The 25046-nt window shown below is 41.1% G+C and overlaps 3 protein-coding genes, 1 non-coding gene and 1 pseudogene across 4 annotated transcripts; 4 read left to right on the top strand and 1 right to left on the bottom strand.

Annotated features, from left to right (window-relative positions):
- The first annotated feature begins 3400 nt into the window (after window positions 1–3400).
- Window positions 3401–3473, top strand: TRNAA-UGC. Its single transcript has one exon. It is a non-coding gene; the product is annotated as a tRNA-Ala (tRNA).
- A 1474-nt stretch (window positions 3474–4947) lies between these two features.
- LOC102708286 lies at window positions 4948–8429 on the top strand (annotated as a pseudogene).
- Window positions 8430–12042: 3613 nt separating this feature from the next.
- On the top strand, window positions 12043–17193 carry LOC102707718 (AP2-like ethylene-responsive transcription factor At1g79700). Its single transcript, XM_006662636.3, has 7 exons — window positions 12043–12551; window positions 13147–13232; window positions 13589–13597; window positions 13827–13915; window positions 14007–14131; window positions 14586–14662; window positions 16271–17193. The coding sequence occupies exons 1-7, from the start codon at window positions 12298–12300 to the stop codon at window positions 16897–16899; spliced, it is 1269 nt and encodes a 422-aa protein (XP_006662699.2). The 5' UTR covers window positions 12043–12297; the 3' UTR covers window positions 16900–17193.
- A 924-nt stretch (window positions 17194–18117) lies between these two features.
- LOC102708005 (ELMO domain-containing protein C-like) lies at window positions 18118–21401 on the bottom strand. The gene is made up of 11 exons (XM_040529102.1): window positions 21065–21401; window positions 20705–20843; window positions 20433–20603; window positions 20223–20331; window positions 19965–20077; window positions 19313–19381; window positions 19045–19157; window positions 18878–18935; window positions 18615–18735; window positions 18352–18494; window positions 18118–18262 (listed from the first exon to the last, which is right to left on the bottom strand). Exons 3-11 carry the CDS (start codon window positions 20565–20567, stop codon window positions 18161–18163), a joined length of 963 nt encoding a protein of 320 aa, XP_040385036.1. The 5' UTR covers window positions 20568–20603; window positions 20705–20843; window positions 21065–21401; the 3' UTR covers window positions 18118–18160.
- A 1526-nt stretch (window positions 21402–22927) lies between these two features.
- On the top strand, window positions 22928–24567 carry LOC107305208 (GDSL esterase/lipase At1g71250-like). The gene is made up of 4 exons (XM_040529026.1): window positions 22928–23213; window positions 23295–23656; window positions 23742–24003; window positions 24090–24567. The coding sequence occupies exons 1-4, from the start codon at window positions 23003–23005 to the stop codon at window positions 24338–24340; spliced, it is 1086 nt and encodes a 361-aa protein (XP_040384960.1). The 5' UTR covers window positions 22928–23002; the 3' UTR covers window positions 24341–24567.
- Window positions 24568–25046: the final 479 nt, after the last annotated feature.

Here is a 25046-nt window from a genome sequence, read left to right as displayed (position 1 = left end):
AAGCCAAAAGGACCACACAAGAAGCATTCACATAATAATATCGATCTAAATAGCGGATTGAGCTAGCATTCCCAACGGCTTTCCTAACGGGATGTCAGTCATCCAGCTGATTAAGCTACAAGCTACTAATCTAGCAGTTTAGTGGAACCAGTGTCTAGTGATAACACTTGTGAGATGATCATGTACTAAAACTGGGTTAAAACTATCTAAAACAAGCTTGGGAAAAATGACAAATATCTGCAAAATTTTGCTAGCTAGATCTAACTAAAATGGAGATGTAGCAGAAAGAAGCTGAAGATGCATGTCAGCCTCTTCTAATTATGTCTGGGATTGAAGTTGCTCCCCGGCTTGGGCTTCATGCTGGCGTCGAACTCCACCTTGGGCTTCCCGCTCGCCTGATGAACGCCATTGACTCTGAAGGTGTTGGTTGCCATTGCCGCCGGCTGCTGCAGCAACCTCCTGCTACTCATAGTCATAGCAGCAGCTGCTGCATTGTTGTTGCCGTCGTCATGCAACAAGCCGCCGGTGGTTGGTGATGCAGCAGCTGCAGTGAGGAGAAGATGGAGCAAGAAGATGGCCTTCTTCTTCATGGTGTGTGGTCTGCTCGATCGATTGTGAGGTGGTGGTTGCAGTGTACTCTATGTCTGTACTGTATGGCAGCTGATCATCAGGGGAGAGCAATGGCAGCTTATATATATTGTTGTAGCTGGTACACACCACTAGCTTGCAGTAGCAGTAACATGCAGATGCAAGTGCAGGCACGCTGCTTCCACTACTTGGGAACATGCACAGAACATGCCACATATATTTCCCTGCCTGTAACTTTTAGGCAGCTTCTGTGGAATATATGGATCAGCAGAAGGTAGTCATGCGTCAAGTGGCTGTGGAACATGCTACCATGATATCCCAATTTTGTTTTGCAGACCTGAAATTGGTAAGGTTCTCTTTGACTGAAAAATCTCCTTTTTCTTGAGCTTTTCGGATATAATCCATGAAAATGCTTCACATTAAGCACATGATGCATAATTCTTTCTAGAGATATAATATCATATATGCGCGAGTGCCGACCATGTGAGAGATGCTTCCATTTGACCAATACCGTCTCTTGCCATCAGGCAGGCAGTATGCAACAACTAGTAGATACAATTATAGTGAGTCATGACTAGTGATCAGATCGGACATTCGTTTTTTTTCCCAAGAGTACATTCAGAATATATAAGCATCTCAATAATGTTGTGCTTTAGATTCAGATCGGCTAGCAGCTAACTTCGCCGTGGAGAGGTACGGCCGATCGGCCCCAAACATGTCGTACACAGAAAGCATTGTCCATGGTTTCAGAGTCAAGTTTTTTTTTTTTAATAAGATGGTTCGCCCGGGGGAAATTCCCACCTGAATTTTATTGTTATATAAGATTTTCAAATTTAAGAGTCAAGTGTTTAGACCCTGGAAATCCTAACTATGTAGTATTTATTGCAAAAAAAAAAAATCAAACCTCTGCAATAACATTGGGATTCCTACGTCTGTGAATTTGATTTTGGACAGCATATATTCAGTTAATCAGAATCAGTTCTGTCTTTTTGCGAGGGAGATATTCAGTTCAATACCTCCTGATGAAAATTTTATCCAATTCAGTACTGAATCTACATTTTTGTCTGAAACCGATGACTAACATTTCTTCATTGCGCCATCGACCATTCAAACTCTAGGTCTATATAAGCAAAGCTGAAACAATGTTGATGTTATGTTAAGATTAATTTTTACTAATGGGATGGCCTAGTTAATCATATCAAGTGGAAATGTCATGGTGCTAACCAGAGAGAAAAAAACACGCAACCAGTACTGCAAAAAGAAAAAGTTGCATGTCCACATGGAAGAGGCTGGCCATGGACCATCTGTCTCCTAAGTAAACATGTTTGACCATTTTTAAATTTCCAAGTGAATTGCTGAGCTCTTGTATTGCTTCTCCTCAATCATTGCGAACTTCATGGCCTCCCACTTGATTAATGGTAGATACCACCAAAAATATGGCATAGGTTTACAACTTAAGATGAAGTGTGTCACATGAATTTCTCACCAGCAAACAGAGTTCTAATTTACCCAAGACCTGAATCCGAGGAAATCATGAATTTTTATGAGTGATCATTATGGCATTGAAGTTTCCATAGTTTAGACCAACGTTTGTACCGTAAACTTTGACAAGGAAGTGGCAACTACTAGCGTCAATGTCCTGTGAATGATCAAATGTACTACCAAATACAAATATAATGAGCTGTGGCATCTCTTTTTTTTTCCTTTGCTTTGTTTCACTACCAATGTTCAGCAACCAACAACTCCTCTCTTCAATTCACACATATCTACAGATTTGACCAGCCATTCGTCCTGTTTAAGTTCCAGTTTGGTTCTAGCTACTGTCAATCATTCTAACATTTTGGACTTTTCTCTTGGACTTCCATAGTAGATGGCATATGTAACATGGGGGCATTAGGAGAGGAGAGGAGAGCAACTTGTGTGCATTCCTAATGGATGTTAAAATCCCTCTGTATGACTGAAAAATGGTTTTGTGATGTGGACAGAATCATCTGCGGTCTCTGAACTTCAAATTAAAATTAAGAATGTTGTACACTTCTCTAGCACTCCCTTGAGGAACTGAGGCTTTCCATGGAATAAACATCAACCAAATATGCTTCCTTTACATGCGTCTTGTAATGCATTCCTGGTGGTTATGTGTCAGAAATCAAGATGCTTTAATCTTGCAAAAGATACAAATTTTGATGGTAAGGCTACAAACTAAAAGCATTCAATGTTGCCAAAATTTTGATAACGTCAAAGTGTGACAAGATAAAGCATTGTCAATTTTATTAAGATTTATTTTGGCAACAAAATGAACAAACGCATGCGCAGGATCTGACAAAGTGTCACAAAATTTATTTTGAACAAAATGAACACACCACGGTTCGACCAGGCTTTTGCAGGCCCATGTCGCGAGGTGTCAGCGACTTGTATGGGCCTTTACTCGTGTTGCTTGACTGCTTGAGGCCCAATACTGAATTACTGACGCATGCGTAGAGCCATCTTCACCGTGATCAGAATTTGACTTTGTCGGTTTGAACAATCCCGAGTTTCTTTTGTTTTTGTAAATGCGAGGCAAGTTTCTTAAAAACACTTAGTTAGATGGATGAAATATAATAAATTGGCAAAACGGTAAATTGAACTTTTGAATTTAGCATATTCCGGTCGGCCTAGAACAATGTTGGCGAACATGGATGATTCGATGTTTGACAAAGAATCAACCGATCTATGGAACGTCCCGATGTGACCGAGTTGTTTGGTCTTGGAGCAAACATTTAAATGCTACTGTAGTATTTGAGAGAATATTAATTATTCCATAAGAATCATGAGAGGGGATGTAGCTCAAATGGTAGAGCGCTCGCTTTGCATGCGAGAGGCACGGGGTTCGATCCCCCGCATCTCCACTGTTTTACTCTTTTTAAATTAATTTATTTTTTCCCTTCATGCTGAAAAACGTTGATTCTACAAAAAGAATACCAATAATCTTTTTTATTCATTTATTTTTTCCCTTCATTCATGCTGAAAACGTTGATTCTACAAAATAATACCAATAAGTAGTAGAGAAAAGGCTAAACTTTTTTATAAATAGATTTGGTAAATAGAAAAAAAGGTCAATTTATTTCATTCCTAGCAATGCGTTTAATTAATCTTGCCTTTGGTTTTCCCAATCTCTGTGTGTGTGTTAGCTTTAGCACAGCACATGCGGTAGCATGAGACCACCAAAGCGACTGTGAGCACTGATCACCAGCTCAGCTCATGAGTCCCGCGCAGGCGAAAAAATTGTTTCCCCCCGGCAATCCGAACCCCGAATCCTAAGAGATTCTGCATTTCTACGGCTATGTCGGAGAAAAGCTGAATGATCCAATGAGAGAGAGTTTAGAAGCTGTTGCTTCTTCTAGGCCAAGACGATGATGAGGAGGAGGTTAGAGCAAGTTCAATAGTATAGCCGACTAATAGCTTCAATTCATCTATGGTCAATAGCTAATTCATACAATAGTTACCTATAAAACATCAATATATGGTCCCACATTTCATACACATATTTTATCTGTGAGCCTGTGTGTAGTTGGTTATAAATTAGTAGCCCACGTCTCTTCTCTCTCCCTTCTCATCTCTTTAAAATATATTTATAACTGACTTATAGCCTGCTATTGTACCTGCTCTTGTGCTGTCTCTCACCCCCTCCCCTCCGTCCGGCTCATGAGCTGAGCTCAAACATTATAAGGTAGAAAAGCCAAACCTTTTTAAATAAATGAGAAAAAATGGAACCCTTGTCTTTTCGTTTGCGGTTACGCTTATAACCTAAAATTTAAATTTCAAACTTAAAGTTTAAAGTTAATTTTAAGATTTTTTTTATTGTAGTCTTTAATTTTAAATCCCTAAGACATATACACAAGTTTTACTCGTTATACCGTTTGGATTTTACTTTAAAAAAGCTATAAAATCACCCCGATCAATTTATTCATTCTGGCGATGTGCTTAATTAATCTTGCCTTTGGTTTTCCCACCGCCGAAGCACCCTAAGGCCCGTTTAGTTCCCAAAAATTTTCACCCAAAAAAATAAATCAAAAAATTAATTACACAGTTATGTGAGAAATCGTGAGACGAATCTTTTGAGCCTAATTAGTACATAATTAGTTATAAGTGCTACAGTAACCCACATGCGCTAATGATGGATTAATTAGACTCAAAAGATTCATCTCGCGGTTTCCATGCCAGCCATAAAATTCGTTTTTTTATTCTTGTCCGAAAACTCATTCCGACATCCGATCAAACGTCTGATGTGACATAAAAAAAAATTTTCATCTCACCAGCTAACCACCCCCTAGGCTTAACTAATCTGTGTGTTTAGCACAGCACAGCACATGCGATGCGATGTGTTCAGCAGAGACGACCAAAGCTCATGAGGAGGTGAGCTCAGCTCAACCCGCGCGCAGCCGAAAAATTGATTGACTTTCTCACTCTCCTCCCTCCATCCTATCGCTTCGCTTCCGCAATCCAGACCTCGAATCCATGGCGTCCTCCGCGTTCAAATCTACCACGCGCCGGGCCTCCACCCCGCCGACGACCGCCCGCCGTGCCCCCGGAGCCGCAGGGCCGCAGCCCCTCCTTGCCCACGCCGCTCCCGCGGCGTCAGCGTCGAGCCGCGCGCCCGCGGCCTTGGGGAGTACGCCGCCGGCAACACGCGCACCAATCCTCTCTTCGACGGCGGCGGGGACTCTGCGTGTACGTCTTCCTCTCCGCCGCCGCAGGTGACGGCAGGACGTCGCGGTGGGGAGGCGGCGGCGGGCCGGGAGAGGGGGAGGGAGGTGGCGCGGAAGGGTTCGTGCCCCGCCGGCGGGTCAGGGAGGGCGCGCTCTGTGTCCGTCGCGCCGCGGCGACGGTGCACCGCCTCGTCGCCGTCAAGGGAGAGTGATGACGGTAGCGGTGGGAGGAGGGCCTCGAGGAAGACGTCGGTGGACGGGGACATGCAACCATATCGGGACCCCGAGGTTGGTCTCAAGAAAAGCTCTCAACTTTACCTTACTATTGCTTTGCAAAATTCAAACTTTTTTTTTGTTTGCAATTGGAACTGAAAATAAAGATATCGGTACCTGGTAATTCTGGTTTCGAGCAATGCAAGAGATAGGATAATTCACATAGTGGAAACTGGAAATTCCTCTCTAGATTCTCTATGATATGATGAAGAAAAAAAACACATTTTTGTTGCACAAAGTGGAAAGATTCATGGTAAACTAGTTCACAGAGAGTTGTCACTGCATAGGAATTGAGATCCACAGCATTCCATCAATCCATCTCCATCAATCTGATTGATGCCATGGGTATCCTTGCTCAAGTCACAAGTTCTGTTATTGTTAAATTTGAATAGAGTGATGCAGAAACCAGGGGTATGTCAACAGAATTTCTGTCTTGGAGGAAGCTGCATTCAGTTTGAGCTCATTAAAGATAGTTGTCATTTGTAAACCATAGGCTATCTTTTAATCTCACGGGTACAATAATAGGTTGTTGGGTTATATTAATAGATGCAAGATATGAAGTTTACTGGTAAACAAGTTACTATGCTCTATGTTACCACCATACATGCCTAACACATGACTAGAAATACACATTCAGGATCTAGCAGTGTCGCTTGTGAAATTTGTGATCATTTTGAGCATGTAAGAATTACCTATTTAATCTAAGAATGTCTTTTGACCATTTACATTATGTGCACGCTTATAATCTATCCATTTTATTGTCCCTATACCATATCCTATTCTGTTTTACAGTGGCATTCTTGCTTTACACTCTTGCTCTCAACTTTTTGTGATGATACTATTATTGTTTCGTTGACAGGCCATTCGGCAAAGCAACCATTCAAATGTCCCAGTGCAACAAGTTATTGAAATTCCTCCTGAGTTTGATCCAGACTCTGCTGAGTTTATCTCTGACATATGTGATTACACAACAGAATTCATAGAGGAAATTGTGCACATTCCTTTTGAGTTTGATCCAGACAACGCTGATCTGGCTCCTGACGTAGAACTCCATTCAACAAAACTGCAACAGGAACAGATGGAAATTCCTCTTGAGTTTGATCCAGACAGTCCTGAGCTGTCTACTGACATGACCGAATATACAACAAAGCTCAAACAGGTCTGTCTATTATTTTGCCAATTGCACTGTGCCTCCAATTCAATGCAGTCAACAGTTATAACCGTTTACTACTTTGGTTACAGTCACATGAACGTGCTCGAAAGCTACGGGCAGATTTAGCTGTCGAAGAGCAGCGTGAACAAGAGTTGAGTAGAGTACTTAAGGGCATTGTAACTGCACCAAATTTTACTGAGGCACATAAAAGAAGGCCAAGAAGGAAGGTAATGTACTTGGTATTCAAGTATTTCACCCTTCGGTATGATTCCATTTGTTGGTAAACATGCTATTCATTTTGTCCTGGTATTTGAACTGACCTTTGTCTCCATATTGTGGTACCAGAGCAGTATAGAACGACTCAAAGTATCAAAGCACTTAGCTGAAGAGGCAATGAATTATTTTGAGGAATGTGTCTCAATCTCAACATTGGATAGCACTGATCTCTCATCACTAGAGGACCCTCAAATAAATTCAGTTATGAATGTCACACAAAAGAGCAGCAATATATTTTTCCACAAAGGTGTATCAAGCATTTCAGAACCCCACTATCCAACTGATCGTCATTGGCATAATGAAGTAAGCAAATCAATATTTGTTTATGTTCTCAAATGTTGAAAATCAATATGGGTATATCAATTCACTGAGGCCTTAAGATTTTAAGTATTTCTTTATGAATATAATTAAATGTTTTAAAGTGTCTACACAAGTACCCAACAACCTCTATCGATGTTTGCTTTTCAACATTTAGTTGTTTTATTGTTCGGTTCAGAAGTAGTGCTGTCTTTGTAGTGAGAAAATTAAAATGGTACCTGCTGAAATTGAAAGTGTAATACTGAAGTGAGAAGCCAACTTCCCTGAGATTCATTTTTGTTGGTTGTTGCAATCTCATTAGTAAGTAGTAACTCTCTTTTGTATTGGCATACTGCAGCTATTTTCATGTTCCTAGGTTTATCCACTCAAATATTCCTGAATTGTCTACAATGTACTTAGTTTGCTGTATGGATTCATGATTTTATATTATGTACCCAAGTTGTTTTCCCAGCAGAATTTCTGTAGAATGACATGTAGGTATCTGCTATGGACAGCACCAATCATTCTCACACTACAAGTCTATAACAAATACTTTTGCCCTCCCAGGATTCTGACAACCAAACGCGGTGCTCAATTAGCTTAACTGGATCTGATGCGTCTGGCAGTCATGCTATGATGACCCTCATTCCAAGAACTGCATATAGCTCCAGTGACGATCTGGATGGCTTTGACACACCAAAAAGCAGAAGTTGTTTCTCCTTCACTCATGAGCCAACAAAAACTGTTGAGGGCGATGACGTTAAACAATATTTAAGAAGTTTTGGGAAGGGGATCTGTAAAGATCTAAGAGAGATAAGGTCAACTTATTGTGATGATGACTATGTATTTCAGAAAATGAATGCAGACTTACTAATGGATAGTATGAAATTTAAGAACAGGGTAAATTTTGGGGGTCTCCTTATTTGTAACACTAGAAGATTTTGAGAGAGAGAACATCAAGTAGTGCGCAATGGTGGAAGGATTGATATTCGTATTAGCAACGTGCAATTAGTAGTGCTCTAGATATATTTATATGATTCTCTCTACTAATTGTGATTTTTTTTTGGTCACTGCCTTAAGATTTTTTTTTTTGATCATGTGATATGCATGCTATTTTTTTTACTTGGGAATAATTTATGTAACATTAGAAGATCCTGAGAAGAGAAAACATCAGTAGTGCCGGAATGGTGGAAATACTGATATTCATATTAGCAACGTGCTATTAGTAGTGCTCTATATGTATATAGCCATATGATTCTCTCTACTAATTGGGATTTTTTTTTGTCACTGGACTGATATGATGTGATTATGTGATCTCATTCTATTTTTTTACTTTGAAATAATCTATTAGTACTACAAGGAAATATTATATCTAGCGGACAGCTGATTTGAAACTGTTCACATATGATTTTATAACACTTCCATATTATTTGCACTATCTTTGCACATTTCATCTCCTTTTTAAGCCGTGCCAAATGAAAATCACTAGTTTACATCGATTAATGTTGGCAGTTAGTATCTTGTTAGGATTTTACAGGGAAGGACTCGTGTTCTAAATTGAAGTCACGGTGTTTCTTCTGAACATTGAAATTTGATAGTTGCTATTACCGAGGAGAGAGGTTTGGTTAGTTGACATATTGGAGTCCAAGTTTTACCGTGGTGTCAGTCCATTCTAGAATCTAGACGTGGTTTGGTTCCATGAAAAGCTTCAGGTTTGACTAGTGCTGTTTATTTTACAGAAATTTATGGAGGATATTCAGTTAGTCCTTGGACAGTTGTATTGTCAGGTAGCTTGCAAGCAAACATGTTTCTGGTCTAATGAGGGAGATGGAAAAACATGGAATTTCTTCATCTTGACTGAATATTCTGGCAACCTAAGATTTATCTTCATTTAGCTTCTCAAATGCAGGCAGAGTAGATGAGAAACGTGATTAACAACCAAACCAAACATTCACCGTACGAGCTGTACTACAACTCTACAAGCAAGCAGCATGTCCCTCTTTTTTTGGAATAGAGTTGAGAATATTCATATCAATGCTGCATGGACCATCCTATATAGTACATGTACTAAGCGTTAATTGCTGTGGTTGCACGTCTTATACCCTGCTGATGAATGTGAACAAGCGGGACGGACGTGATGGTGCCTCAAGACGTACGTCATGAGACTCGGACTAATCGACAATAAGTCAGGTTCCTAATAATTTGGGAAACTGTAGCAGACTGTCTGCCTAGACAAAAATGTGGTCAGACAGACTCGTGATAATTCCTTTTTTGGTGAGTATATATGATCTGCAAATAATAGTTTGGCATTCAGGTTTGGGAGACTAATTTACTCATGGATTGAGGTCATCATGGTCAGCGATCAATCCATCATCATGTATGAGGCAGGGCAAGCAACACATATGTTTCACATGATCTGTTGTTCATTGCTGAATTTTTCTAACTAAAGGCACTGTTTGATGATTCCTCATCGAAGGGGGTGTTGCATTGTGGTATTGACTAAACGTAATTGTCTTTTTGCTTATACTAATGCTTATAAACAAAATTTTAAATTTTTAACTTTAAATTTGAAGCTAATTTTAAGGTTTTCATTATAGTTTATTTTTTATGTTAGCTTTTAGATCATCAAGAACATATATTCATAAATATTTTTTTTATTTGCCAATAGGCCGTTTCACTTTTTCCAGGAAATGCTAAGTGATGACCTTGCCAAACTCGTGATAAATCGTTTTTTGGTGAGTATATATGATCTGCAAATAATAGTTTGGCAGACAGGTATGGGAGCTTAATTGGCAGACTAATTTACTCATGGATTGATGCCATCATAGTCAGCGATCAATCCATCAAATCATGTACAGGGCAGGGCAAGCAAACACATATGTTTCACATGATCTGTTCGTTGCTGAAATTTTCCGACTAAAGGCACTGTTTGATGATGCTCCATCGAAGGGGATGCTGCACCGTGTTATTGACTGCATGCAGAATAGGATGCTCTGAAAAGTTGGGACAGGGAATGCATATTTTTGCATGGGTGCAGAACTCTGTCGTTTGGACGCTTGGCGCTCATGGACTTTTACATCTTACATGTGTTTGTTTCTTTTTCATGTTCCAATGTTCGTCTCCTTGTGTAGCTATGGTACGCTCCTTCCTTTCTGCTCTGTATAAGACCATCTTTGTTTTTAGGAACTTTTTTTTGTCCGTGTCATATCAAATATTTAGATACTAATTAGAAATATTAAATATAGACTATTAATAAAACATGTCCTATATCCTGAACTATTTCGCGAGACAAATCTATTGAGCCTAATTAGTCTATAATTAGCTAATGTGATGCTACGGTAAACATTTGCTAATTAGTTGCTTGTGTTCTTTCTGCAGAATCAAATCACTGTTAGTCTGTAACTCATCTGTAAATGTGGTGCTACCACGTTCTTTCGGGAACAATTAGTTCAGAACAAATAGTTGTTTATTTTGGCTCAAAAGAACTTGCCTAAACCGGGAGTTAATGTATCCCCCGAAAAAAAACATAATCACAAAATATTGCCGGGGTACAATTTACGTGGAAATCATTTCCTTCCAGAAAGAATCTCAACATGACCGGTTGTGTACAATGCATACTTAAGAACAAAAGCAATAATAAAAGGCAGGATATTTTTAAAAAGAAAACATAAATAAGTGCAGCAACATTTATTCCTGTCCTTCAGTGTCCATCTGAGTCCTGGTGACACACAAATGCAAAAAAAAAAAAGGCGTCATTTCCAGTTAATTCTGTTGTTTGTCTCCTCAGCAAAATCAATTCAGTGCAAGTCCGTAACTGATCTGATTAATGAGGTGAATAATTTTCCAAGTATTATCTTTTGAGTTTGTTGATTTGCACGTGTGTGCTCCGTAAAATGATCATGTACCTTCGCAGATAGCATCTCAACTCAACGCAATTGCAAAATTCATCGATGTATTCCCCGAGGAAATTGTATCCTTCCAGAAAGAACATGAATATAACCAGACCAAACGTGTGCAATGCAATGCATACTTACAATTATCTATACTGTTGTGGTAGTTGTGATGGTAATACATGATGAATCTATCACCTATCCTACCACAGACTTCCTATTGATTTGAAAAAAAGATCGTGGGATCATATCCACATATTAATCACCTTCCTATACACTTTTAAAAAAGAAAGAAATTACTGTGAGATCAATGAACCAACATATCAGCAACAAAAGAGAGGATAGATGCACAAAATTACAGTAATAACGGTTGATCATGATTTTGTTTAATTAAAATCTCGTTGTAACATGATAGCAATATACTTGTCAATAATTTAAAAACAGTAGAAATTCCTCAAAAATACAAGTGTAGCAAAATCGACTCATATTCTCGTATAGTTCTCCTATACCATTTTTGGATAATCTAAATCGAAATACAACGATTAGTGTAACCCAAAAAAACATAGCCGGCGCTTTCGAAAACTCTTGTACACCAATTTTCATCCCTAGTTGTACACGGCTCTCCTACGCTCTGCAAAAATGCTGTGTAAAAGTTGGCAAATTGCAGCTCAGCATCCCACAAAATTGGTGGTGTACTCCCCGTGGAAATTGCCCTTCCAGAACGAATCTCAACATGACCAGGTGTGTACCATGCACACTCATTAATAATGATATAATCCTAGCTATAGAAACAGAGGAAAAATTCTCAAAACAAAACAAAAAAGCAATAAGTGCAGCAAAATTGACTCCTATTCTGCCATGGTGGCCAGCTTTGAGTTTGAGGTGGAGAGCCCTGCCTGACGCACACACAAACAAACAAGAGACCATGCTGTCATCTTCTTCAGAGACTTACAGTAATCGCTGCTGCTTAATAAGTGAGCAACGCAAAACCCATCACCATCTCTGCAACTGCATTGTTTCTCCTCTATAAATTACTAAACCTCGGGCCTCCCCTTCCCTGCCTCGCCTCCTCCTCCTCCTCGTCACCTCTTCTCGCCTGCACCGGCGTGCGAGATCACGACTGCAGTGAGATCACATGGGGAAGAGATCATCTCCTGATCCTGCGTCATCTTCCTCGCCGCCGCCGCCGCCGCCTTCGCCGTCGTCTTCCTCCTCCGAGGACGACTCCTCTTCGGCCATGTCGGTCCCCTGCAAGAGGAGGGGGAGGACACAGAAGAGCGCCACCGGCGCCAAGGCCAAGAGGGTCAAGAAAGAGAGCAAGGAGCCTGCTGATCCTTCTGCCAATGGCGGCGGCGGCAAGAGGAGCTCCATCTACAGGGGTGTCACCAGGTTTGTGTCTGCATGCGCTGCTGCTTCCTTCTCTTTTGATCCCAATTCTCTGCTACTCTCTTCGATCTCCTCTGTGGCTTCTTCTGAATTTCAGTGAGTGATTGCATACAAATTCGTCCTGCATTGCCGCTATTTAATCAATGGCTCATCTCCAGCCAACAATTTCGCATTTTTTCCACCATCTCAGCCTCCCCGATCAGGAGTTCTTTCAATCAGTTTCTGAATGTTTCTGTTGCCAAAAAATCTTTACTTGCATGTCAGAGATCATGAATGATTTCGTCGTTTCTGGGTTCGTTCGCCGGTCTGCTCCTGTTTTTATGCCTCATCTCTCGGAGCTCGCCAAGCATGTTGGGATCCATTTCTTGATCTCAGAATTCCCAATTTTTTAACTTTTTGTTCTTGCTCTCCTCCCTTGGAGTGAGTCAATTATTATTAGATGGGAAGTAGTGAGTTGGTTGATCTACATTTACTGCTTGCTCATCTTGGAGTGGTCAACTCCTCCTGTTTTTTCTTCCCAATTAAGGCAATTGATTAAATGCCGCTTATTTATCAATTATTAATGATTCCATTTTTTGTTGCATGCACGTATAAACAGGCATCGGTGGACAGGCAGATTTGAGGCCCATCTTTGGGACAAGAATTGCTCCACTTCTCTTCAGAACAAGAAGAAAGGGAGGCAAGGTATAATTTAACAATTGTCAACCTGAATTTTCGCTTCATTTTTATCTGAAAATGACAAGGAGAAAGTGAAATACGAGAATTTTTATTTTACAGTATAAATGTATAATGAAAGAAAAGAAGAGAAATATACAAGGCCCTTGGTGGTGTACTTTGGTATACTGCCAAGGATCTTAATACATGGCCATTAGCACAAAGCTTATTACAAAGTGTAGCGAATTTTTTAAGGCTGACATTCTGATTAAGCCTTTTTTTATCTCCCCTTTTTTTGCTGTTATCTTTGGGGGACCTTGCCCTTGTGATGTGCATGTGACCCTGATCTGCTGCTGCTTGATGCTCTATTGGCCTCCTCTCAATAGTCTATTTGGGTAAGTCCCACAAGCCAGTATTTTTCTAGCCACCCTGTTTTGTCAGATTCATGTTGCATGTTATAATCTCAGATTTTGTTTGTTTGATCTGTCACATACTTGGTTCGTCTTTAATATGAAAACAGTTTATCCCTAAGAATAGAGGCATATAGCAACCAGTTGTTACAAAATTATTGTTTTGGTGTTTGTGCTGTTTCTGAACATTGGTGCAATGTTTAATGATGTGCAGGGGCTTATGATAGTGAGGAAGCAGCTGCCCGTGCATATGACCTTGCAGCTCTCAAATATTGGGGTCCTGAGACAGTGCTCAATTTCCCAGTAAGTTTGCCATCTTGGATAATTATGAGATTATTAAGACGTACTAATAAGTAATGTGAAGAATTGTTACTGAAGAATTGATGTGATGCAGCTGGAGGAATATGAGAAGGAGAGGTTGGAGATGGAGGGGGTGTCCAGGGAGGAGTACTTGGCTTCTCTCCGTCGCCGGAGCAGTGGCTTCTCCAGGGGTGTCTCCAAGTACAGAGGCGTTGCCAGGTATACTAATTAATCTCTCTCTAATGACCTGGATGATGAGTCAGCATATTGCTAGCTAATCACCTGGACGATGAGTCACTAGCACAATGCTAGCAAGTAGCTAGGGTCTACATCTTGTCATGCATCAGCTGGCAACGTCATTTGCCAGCCGTGTATGCTCTGCATCTTCTGCATGCATTGCCCCCAGGCCTCTTTCTTTCTTGTGTCAGCTTCGTGCAATGTCAGAAAAAGTCAGCACCGAAAAGGTTCTGAGTTTTTTCTTTCCTGATGAATCTGTACTCTCTGCATCCAAGATCAGCACTGTATTGTGGTGCCAGTGCTACCAACTTTCTGTTTTCATTTTGTTCAGAGCAAGCTGTTGCAGAATTCATTTCTGAACTTGCTGTTTTCATTTTGTTCAGAGCAAGGCTGTTGCTGAATTCTTTTCTGAACTTGTATGTTGGGTTTTCTTCAGGCATCACCACAATGGGCGGTGGGAAGCACGGATAGGGCGGGTCCTGGGAAACAAGTACCTCTACCTGGGTACTTTCGGTACGTATTCTTTCATGCTCTTTGCTCTTCTTTCTTTCTTTCTTGGAGCATCCTAGTTAACTCAAGAACTGTCAATTGGTTGCATTTAAAAGCCACTTTGTTTGTTGGACAATTCCTTGTTTGCCTGCTGTAATCCGGCCGGCCACCTAACTTTCACCAAATTTTATGATGGTTGATCAACAAACCATCTACGAAATTAAATGGCGTCTATTTCTTGTTTTCCTTCCCTTCAATGTAGATTTGACATTTTCCTTGTTCCAAGTGCTACCTCTGTTCTCAAACGAATGTGGTTTTGCACGTTGGCATAGTCTTCAATACACATGCTCCCTTATTTCTCAACTATATGAAACAACTTTTCATGAAAAATATACTAATATAGTTTTCATATTTTGGATCATACTCGCTCTGTTTGATAATATAAGACATTTTGAATATATATATATATATATATATATATATATATATATATATGTGTGTGTGTGGGCGCGCGCGCGTAGCTTCATTAATATCCATATGAATAAGGAATACTAGAAAGTCTTACATTTAAAATGTATGTAGTAATATTTTTGCATCAATTAATTATTTAAGATATTAAGGTTTGACTGCACGCATTTTAGGACGTCATCGTTTTAAGAACGGAGGTAGAATATCATTCTGCTTGGATGCTCTTGACCACAAGATTTGTTTTTTTACTAAAAAAAATAAAATGAAAGTGACAAGGAAGGTAGTGTTGAATCGTTTTTGTTTCACTAGAAAAAAATCACAAAACTTTTTCATGCTGGCAAGATCAAGACCATGAGACCAAGATCCTGTACCTGTGTGCAATCCCCAGAAGGCTGTCCAACTTGCTTAAGAAAGAAAATAAAAACAAGCATCATACTTGATCACCACCATGTCCTAGTAATTACCAGACAAAATCCTAGTATATATTAGTACATGGCTTGCAAGTGCATGTGACAAGCATGTCAGTGGTGCCAGTAGTAAAACCAGATGGTGCATAGGGATCTTCAATTCTTCATCACTGCCTGGGTGCTTGCCCTTTTCACTATAGCCAGCTGGGTGAGTCAGCAACCAGTTGCAAGTGATCACTTCACGTGCATGGAGCATGCCCTACTACCCCCCTTGTATCAAACTAGATCAAGATTCAAGATCCACAACTAGAGTCACACAGATCACAGATGGATTCATCAGTACTTACATAACAATTAAAGAAAGAAAAAAGAGAGTGAATATGGTCACTAGTTACTAGTAAATAGAAGGTTGCCAGCACAGTTCTAGATACCAGCAATGTGGGAAGGCATTTCAGGTGATGTCCAGCACATGTCAAAGTAGAAAGTAAACATGTGATGCAATTCAGCATCTCTCAGTATTAAGATCCAATGCGTTCATTCATTTACTAATACAAACAATTCAGTGATGAACTAAAGTCTTAAGTCTATTATTCTAGCTGCATTCTTATATATGACATAATACTGAAGCCTAAAGGCATTAATATGACCTGATCAATTATGTAATGCCAATGTTAAACTCTGTTCTAAATTGCCCCCAAAATTCCTAGTCTCACCAAATAATTTGTTCTCATGTAAACAAACCTACAACTTTCTACAGATACCCAAGAGGAGGCAGCCAAGGCCTATGATCTTGCTGCCATCGAATACCGAGGTGCCAATGCGGTAACCAACTTCGACATTAGCTGCTATCTGGACCAGCCACAGTTACTGGCACAGCTGCAACAGGAGCCACAGGAGGTGCCAGCATTACATGAAGAGCCTCAAGATGATGGCCAAAGTGAGAATGCAGTCCAAGAGCTCAGTTCCAGTGAAGCAAATACATGTAGTGATAACAACGAGCCACTTGCAGTTGATGACAGTACCGAATGCATGAATGAACCCCTTCCAGTTTCTGATGGCATTGAAGAAAGCCTCTGGAGCCCTTGCTTGGATTATGAATTGGATACAATGGCTGGGGCTTACTCCAGCAACTCGGTGAATTTCAGTGAATGGTTCAATGGTGAAGCTTTCGATGGCAGCATGGACTACCTATTTGAAGGATGCTCCAGTACAATTGAAGGCAGCAAGGATAGCTCGGGCCTGGCAGAATACAATTTGTTTGAGGAATGCAATATGTTGGAGGACATTTCAGACTTTTTAGAAAAGGACATTTCAGATAGGGAGCAAATATCTCCTCAAGCAAACAATATCTCCTACCCTCAAAAAATTATCAGTGTGTGCAACTGATTATCTGTGTGTGCGTTGATGTGATAAGAATATTGAGATATACAGGGAAGTTCTCAGGATTACAGTGGGTTATGTTTCTTTGTTCAGTGGCACTGCTGCAAAGAAGCAAAGCATCTGGTAGGAGTTCCATTCAGGTGGGAACTGAAAAGATTCATACGCTCCTCCCTGTGGTCCTAGTCTCCTAGAAACCCAAAGGCAATCAACTTGGCATGAGACAAGTGTCTGTGTTCTTTTTGTTGTAATACCCCCAAGGTTGATTGATTAACTAGGGAGAGAATTTTCTCCCTTACCCTAGAATAGTAGAATCCTAGATTGAGCTAGTTAATTCTGATTACTCAGATTTTGATGCTTGAGTGGTACTGTAGGTGTTCCCACAAGGAAACTCTGGCAAGTTCACAGTTTTATATGGTATGGAGCATTTGTTATACAGAAATCACATTATGTAAATCTAACTAACTACCATAATATACTGTCAATAGTATACATCTTTTGGTTGAGGCATGAAAGCATAAGCGTGCAGCATTTATTGACACTCCTGTTATGAATATGAATAGCACTTGTATTCATTACGGGGGCATAGGCCCAAGTATATACAGGTACAAGGTGAGCACATGAAAACTATAGAAGAAAGATAACTATAAGAGTACGAATACATATACACCTAACAATTCCAAGCATCAGTAATGTTAACGAAAATGAGCAATTTTACTATTTTTGATAAAATAGCGAGAGGTGTCATATTTTTTAGCGTGAAATTTAGTAATTCAAAGTATTTTGTTCTGGCGTAAAATTTAGTAATTCAAAGTATTTTGTAATTGGAAGTACAAAAAATTTAGTATAAATTTTGGTATCTCAGTTACTTTCTCGAGTACTATAAAATTTCTTTAACAAAATATATATTACTTTAGTTACATTTTATCACCTGTTTCAATAATTTTCATTAGAGAAATACTTAAATTGCTACCCCAGAAAACATCAAACGCTTTCTAAAGCACCAGACATTTGCTGGTTTTTTTTATTATGAGTTTTTTTTTACCATCCTTGAGAAGGTACTTAGAAGTACCACATATTTTCTAATGTATAAATTTGGTATCTCTAGTACCTTTAGGTACTTACTCAAGAACAGTAAAATTTCTCTTTTATTATATGATAAATAATCTTACAGTGTGACACGTTGAACAACCGATGAAAGAATGGCTAGTATGCACAACATCCTACTGACAGGTAAGACATACTCCTTTCTGTAAACAACAAACATGGGCTACCTTTTTAGCAATCTAAATGATGGCATCTCCTGAACACTAGAAATGCTTCCAATTGTAAGTTCCTGTTCTAACCGAATACGTGTGTACTTTAGAACCTCCTGAAAAATGGAAACGAAGACAACTGAATAAGGTGATGGAATGAGAAGCCATTAGTATGAAGAGAGAAGATGTTCTACAGAGGACACACATTGAATTCCATATAACTAGCTTGTCTTGCGAGCCACTGAGCGTCAAGCATCTGAAAAGCCACATAGAAAAGGTTATCAAAAGCCATCTCGTCTTCTCCAAGTAGTTGAACAAACTGGGAACTGGCTTTTGTGCTCATTTTTCCTACAAAGAAGTTAGAGATAAGCTGTAGTTCTGCATAGAGCTGAAAAAAAGTTATAATTCTATAGTATAAGCAGTAAATTGGATCAAAAGGAATATCAAAAAGGTTACTGCAAATTTCACCTGATTGCAGATCAAGCATTTGCACTAGCATATAAGATATGTTCACGCCAGCCACTGCAAAGGGATATTCCCATTCAGCTCTCTTACCATCTGCCTTGTGTAACAGACTATGAAAGGAATCCTGCATGTTAAACCAGACATTGAGCATTATACCTAATGGAGGCATACTGGGAAATCAGCTAATAAACGCAAATCAGAAAGTAGACTATCCTAAGATTCGGGTTATCATGCGGAGTAATTCTCTATGATTAATGGAAACATACTGGATAGTTTCTAGCAAAATATATTAAATTTTCCAAGGACATGAACCCCCCTGCCCTGCAAACATTAGATAATTCAAAAGATTAGTAGTCAGGGTTGAAGTGGTGTTGACAAAATGCATGACAGCTTATATCCTAAAATCATCGGTAAGGATTAGGGAAATGAACCTAAATCAGTTGCTGGATCAGAATTCTGCCAGCCCATCTCCTTCCATAGATCTGATTTCAGAGGAGGAAGTTGTCGGCTGGGATAAGCCAGTCTCCAAAGTTCTTTCAGAGCATCCTGTCATAGGAATTTTTTTTATTAACATGCATATAAGTATGTGAAGATAGAATTTAAATTTCCGGTTAATAATTTCTTCTGAGCAAGAAATTGGCATCTCACTGATGAGAACAATAGACAAGAATACCATAGGTCTATAGGTACAGAAGGGGAACCTGATGCTTCATAGAGGAACTGTCGAATGGCACATTTAGCCTTTGTCTTAAGAACTTTAGTCTCTCTTCCTATAAAGTAGATATGGAACTGTCAAAACCCATTAAATCATGTCAAAAAGTTTCTGAATGTAAAAACTTGTTTAGAAACTTGAAATAGTGAAGAATAACACAAAGATGCCATTGCTTTGCTCCTGTAGAACAGAAGGGTTGGAATTGATAGACTAACTCAAGAATTCATTTGATTTTCTAAAGGATGCAGGTCAACAAGACTTTTGTGGAAGAAATACAACACATGTTTCATGGACATACCAAAAGTTTTGTTGAATAAATGATGAAAGCAAATAAGTACTTCTATTATTGTGTCCAAGATGATAAAAAGTTAAATAAAAGGATGAATTGAGCGTCAAAGCTGTTAGGTGCATGCTTGGAACAGCTCAGTAGCTCACTCAGATACTTAACCTTCCGAGAAATTAAATATATTTTCATTCATACTTCAGTAAAAGGTTTGAAACATCTTAAAACATTTACATGAAAATAACATGTAACATCTGATACTCATAAAATTCATGCTTTAATGTGAATACTTTCTTCATACATCATACAGTATTTCAAATGAAAATAGGAGATCTGCATGTGCCACCACCGGTTATACCTGTATTGGACTGAGACCAACTAGAATTGCCTGTTCATTATGTGAACCATGGGAAGAACAAGACCACCTAAAGAACCTTGCTAGCAATGAACCAAACTGAGAGATGGCAATTCCTGAAAAGAAAATAATTTATTTTTCAGACAGTAAATTATCTAAATATCTAAAAGGTCACGTTTAGCATTCTCTTGTCTATGTTGGAGACGGCAGCAGGACACCAAAAAAAATCCACTCTTCTGGAATCATATTCATGACAGTTACCTATCTTCCTTACAGATCGAGCAATAAAAGTTGATATAAGATGAATCCAACCAAGGCACTCTTGTCCTTTACCATCCCATAAATCTGGCTGCAGAGTAGGTTCATATCTCTATAAACAAAGTAAAATAAAGGGCATACAGATAAGGAGCATGAACAACTAAAATGTCTTGAATAATCAGGATTCGTATCTTTTGGAGAAATTTTACTGACATCCGATTGGGGTTCATGAGTACTGTTTCCTAGAAGAGGTTCTCTCACAGAATCTGGTATGGTTGCCTCCATTTGTTTTTCGCTTCTATCAATATCAGCAGTGTAAGGCTTCCTTTTAATGGCTTTTGAGGCCATATTACTTGTCCAGTCAGTGTACTGCACAAATCATGCCTGCAATGTAGGAAGAGAAAATGGCATATCTATCACTCTTATCTGGTGGTTTCGCAAAACTACCACTGCTAACTTAGGCTTCGGTAAAATATCACCCCTACCGTGTGCATTGGAGCAGATATACCATTTTGGAGTTTTTTTACATCTTGCTCCTCCTTTTTGGTCCCTGTCAGACTTTCTCGGACGAAATTGCCCCTCTTCATTTTTGCAATATTTCTCTCCAGCCAGCAGCCAGCAGAACTACAGCCGTGTTCGGTTGGGTGGTATGATAAGTTAATTTATCCAGCACAGAAAACATAGTAATAGATTAATACATGATTAATTAATTATTAAAAAAAATATAGAATAGATTAATATGATTTTTTAAAACAACTTTTCTATAGAAAATTTTTACAAAAAATACACCGTTTAGCAGTTCGGAAAGCGTACGCACGAAAAATGAGAGGGGCAAGATAACTTACCCCTGGCGGCGAACGCGGCCTACATCTCCCTGTTTGCGTTTCCTCTCGGCTCTCTCTCTCTTCTCTTAAGTTCTGTCTGTTTCCTCTCTTCTCTCACGTTCTCTCTGTTTGCTTTCTCTTCTCTCTATTTCATCTCTGTATATTCTCACATTTACCACCCAAATTTTTTTAACAGGCAATTTTTTGTATGTGCCAAATTCTTTAGACCAACATCATTTTAAAGCAAAAATTTGCAAAATTTAGAACAAATTACACATTTAAAGATAGAACACAATTCATAGATAGAAATGGAATAAAATGGAATGAAATGGCAATAATGCAAAATTTAGACCACAATTTAAATATAGAACAAAATCTAGACCACAGTTCATTGATAGAACACAAAATTTAAAGCAATAATGGAATAAAATGGCACATATAATTCATGCACACCACATATGAACCGCCGCCCGGAGGGGAGCCGCGGCGCCGACCGGAGGGGAGGCGCGAGGAGGCGCGGGGAGTCGTCGACCGGTGGGGACGCGCCGACCCGCGGGGAGGCGCGAGGAGGGGCGGGGCCGGCGTGCAGGCGCGCGGTGGGGAGAGACGTCGCCGGCCGGGGGTAGCGGGGAGGGGCGTCGCCGGGCGGGGAGGGGCGTCGCCGGAGATGGGCGGCGGCTGGAGAGAGGTAAACCCTAGCTTGAATACGTGAGAGCACGGAAAGAGAGCCGACGCCCAAGTTAGCAAGTTCTCGTTCTGGCTGGAGAGAAAGATGGCAAAAAAACGAAGAGGGGCAATTTCGTCCGAGAAAATTTGACATGACAAAAAGGAGGAGCAAGATGCAAAAATAAAAAAACTCCAAAATAATATATATGCTGCAATATACACGTAGAGATGCTATTTTACCGAAGCTAAGTTAGCGGTGGTATTTTTGTGAACCACTGGATAAGAATGATAATATGTCAATTTTTTATGTAGGAAGGATGTAATGTAAGACTTTACTGAAAATTTTATTAACTAGTAGATAGTGAACCAATAAAAATAATTATACTAGACTATATCTCTAAGAAACAACACAGTAAAGCAAAATATGCTCTAGGCCAGCAGGAAATAGAGGTATAAACCCAATTAATCAAGCCTCCATAGATAATAGCAGCAAACAGAGTTTGATATCTCCCACCAAATTAAAGAAAAACTGTACTTGTTGCACAGTACAGTCGACTATGAAATCGTTGTATTCGACGTGTCCCACGTAGCTACAAGTAATGTAGGGTTAGCGCACACATCAAATTTACGCCCAATTAAAAAGGATGAAATAAAATTCTATATACTCGTGGCTACTTGATCAAGTGCTGAAAACCTAACTGCAATCATTAGATGTCGTCCAAAGCTAACCACAATTAGTGCCTCAAATTGAAATCCTAAACTGCAGCGGATGGAGCCATCGGGCCAAAAACTACGAAAATAAACTAAAATTTACGCTTCGCCACGAATGTAGCGACAATTCGAGACAATCTTAAAAAATTTCACTATGAAGAAAGACGACAAAATTAAGAACAGAAAAATAGATAGGCAGAGGCATCCCCGCACCACCTCCCATGCTGCGGTTGAAGCTTGGTCCAATCCCGATTGAGACCCAATCCGTTCCACCTTGTCCCTTCCCCTCTTCGTCTGCAGAAGAGAGATCTGCAGCAGCAGCAGGGTACCACGGTCCACGCCGCGGCGTTGCCCTAAGACCAGCAATTTTGGCTGTTTCAAGGGGTGTTCCTGAAATATGCCATGGCAGGAAATAATTCCACTTTGACTCCTTAACAGAAAGGTAAATTAAATTTATACCCTTCATTCATCCACTTCTGAATTCTGATTACCTTCTGAATTCTGATTACCCCGCAAATCGGCAATTGAAGCTTCCCGCCAGCGCCACGCACGCCAGGTGTTTGGCGCCAGAACGCCCCGGGCATGGCGCTCCTCCCCCTGCGGCACCTGCTTCTGCTGCTTCTCCGCCTCGTCGTCTCCGGCCAGGCCTCGTCTCCTGCCACCGCGCTCTTCGTCCTCGGCGACTCCACCGCCAGCTGCGCTGCCACCACACTCCCCCTCAACCTCTCCTCCTTCAGCTCCTCCGGCAAATGCCTCTTCCCCTCCGCCCACCGCCTCCTCCCCGACCTCATCGGTAAGCAACCACCTGCTCAACTAAACCTCGATTCCTCGCACGGCCTGAGTCGATCGCGGTGTCGAACCATTGCTCCCGCAGCCGCCAAGATGGGCCTCCCGCCGCCTCCCCTCATCGTGACGCTCAACGGCACGGCGGCGGAGGCGGCAAGAGGCGTCAACTTCGCGGGCGACGAGGGCGGAGGCGGCGCGATCTTCCGCATGGGCGCCGTGGGGCAGCAGCTGCGGCTGGCCACCGAGACGCTGCAGCTGCTGCGGCTGGAGGCCGCGACGCCGCAGGACGCGGACGCGGCGGCGGCGGGCGCGGTGTTCGTCCTGTCCTTCGGCACCGACGCGTACGCGCGGCTGCTCTCCCGCGGGTCGGAGGCCGACGCGTCGGCGCCCAAGCACGGCCGCCGCGGCTTCGCCCGCCTCCTCGCCGACCGCGTCGCGCGCACCGTCGCGGTACGCATCTCCGCGGCCGTCACGATCTCTTCCCCGCGCGAGCATCAGATCGATCGATTGGGATTGATCAATTCATGAACTGCAGGAGCTGTACGAGGCGGGGGCGAGGAGGACGGCGGTGATGGGGGTGGCGCCGCTGGGGTGCGCGCCGCGGGTTATGTGGGAGGGGCTGCACCTCGTGGACGGCCGCAGCTGCGTGGAGGAGGCGAACGAGCTCGTCCAGGGGTACAACGCCAGGGTGGCGGCGGAGCTGGAGGCGCTGCGGCCGCGCCTCCCCGGCGCCGACGTCGTCTTCTGCGACATCTACAAGGGGATGATGGAGATCATCACCCATCCCGCCAGATACGGTGACAAGATTATGCGTAATGGCATATCATTAGTTTCGTAATTAATTAAGAACACTTAATTAGCGAGCTAATTAATTAATTGACAGGATTTGATGAGGTGAGGAAGGCGTGCTGTGGGCTGGGCCCATTCGGGGGGACGATGGGGTGCTTGACGAAGGAGATGGTGTGCCCCACTCCACAGAGACACGTCTGGTGGGACCTCTACAGCCCCACCGAGGCAGCGACCAACCTCCTCGCAAATTGGTCGTGGTCAGCCTTGCCCAACTCTAACACCAGCATCTGTCGTCATGTTAACCTGGAAATGTTAGCTGGTCGTATTATACATTTTTTCTCTTAACTTATTAAATGTCAATGACTTGAAACTTATCGGATAAAAGTATAGCCATGTTTTCTCTCTCTCTTTTTTTCTTAAGAGGAAGGAATTTAGACAATAAACACTTCACAATCACAGGTTAGAACGGAACAAATAACCTCGTAACCACTATTTATGTTTTCGCTCGGAGGTGGCATGTGTATAATGCACAATTTGATATCTCATGCCTCATTGTCACGCGATATCAATAAAATCGCACAGGAATCCTTGCCACTCTTTCAAGTGATGCATTAATAATAGCGAGAACAATAGTTTAGATAACTAACATTTATATACTAATTTCACGTCATGAAAATAGCATATACACAACTCATCATGATCTTCTAGTGGATACCATGAAGTAGCATATGTGATTGGCCATTGAGACATTGTAGTTACTCCAGCTAGAGTCTATGACACTAAAAGAAGTGGACATAGTCCATGGTAGTGGGCACGATGTTCGTCATGCCCTTCGGAAACTGAAGCATACACGCGTCTACTCTCCGTGAGCTAGAGGTGCATGCTTGCCCCTAAGCATGGTTGTGTGGGTTCAATTGTCTCCTCGCTGATCACATCGCTCATGCCATCGCAGTAATACACATGATCCATAGGCAAAAAACATATCTCATGTTCTAATCCTGGGTTGATCAATGATGACAACACAAATGTAGAGGCTATATGATACATGCGC

This window comes from Oryza brachyantha, chromosome 11 (genome assembly GCF_000231095.2).
Source record: "Oryza brachyantha chromosome 11, ObraRS2, whole genome shotgun sequence".
Lineage (NCBI taxonomy): Eukaryota > Viridiplantae > Streptophyta > Magnoliopsida > Poales > Poaceae > Oryza > Oryza brachyantha.
The sequence above is the reverse complement of the archived record's forward strand: the minus strand, read 5'-3'. Positions and strand labels throughout refer to the sequence as shown.

What these genes read in the sequence shown, in the direction of transcription:
- LOC102707718 (XM_006662636.3), top strand. Translation starts at nt 12,298, where the DNA reads ATGGGGAAGAGATCATCTCCTGATCCTGCGTCATCTTCCTCGCCGCCG. An exon ending in AAGTACAGAGGCGTTGCCAG is followed by an intron (nt 14,132 to 14,585) that starts GTATACTAATTA and finishes GGTTTTCTTCAG; the next exon opens with GCATCACCACAATGGGCGGT. An exon ending in CCTCTACCTGGGTACTTTCG is followed by an intron (nt 14,663 to 16,270) that starts GTACGTATTCTT and finishes AACTTTCTACAG; the next exon opens with ATACCCAAGAGGAGGCAGCC.
- LOC102708005 (XM_040529102.1), bottom strand. Translation starts at nt 20,567, where the DNA reads ATGGCCTCAAAAGCCATTAAAAGGAAGCCTTACACTGCTGATATTGAT. An exon ending in GTTCCTCTATGAAGCATCAG is followed by an intron (nt 19,158 to 19,312) that starts GTTCCCCTTCTG and finishes TTCCTATGACAG; the next exon opens with GATGCTCTGAAAGAACTTTG. An exon ending in ATTTTGCTAGAAACTATCCA is followed by an intron (nt 18,736 to 18,877) that starts GTATGTTTCCAT and finishes TTTAACATGCAG; the next exon opens with GATTCCTTTCATAGTCTGTT.
- LOC107305208 (XM_040529026.1), top strand. Translation starts at nt 23,003, where the DNA reads ATGGCGCTCCTCCCCCTGCGGCACCTGCTTCTGCTGCTTCTCCGCCTC. An exon ending in CCTCCTCCCCGACCTCATCG is followed by an intron (nt 23,214 to 23,294) that starts GTAAGCAACCAC and finishes TTGCTCCCGCAG; the next exon opens with CCGCCAAGATGGGCCTCCCG. An exon ending in GCGTCGCGCGCACCGTCGCG is followed by an intron (nt 23,657 to 23,741) that starts GTACGCATCTCC and finishes CATGAACTGCAG; the next exon opens with GAGCTGTACGAGGCGGGGGC.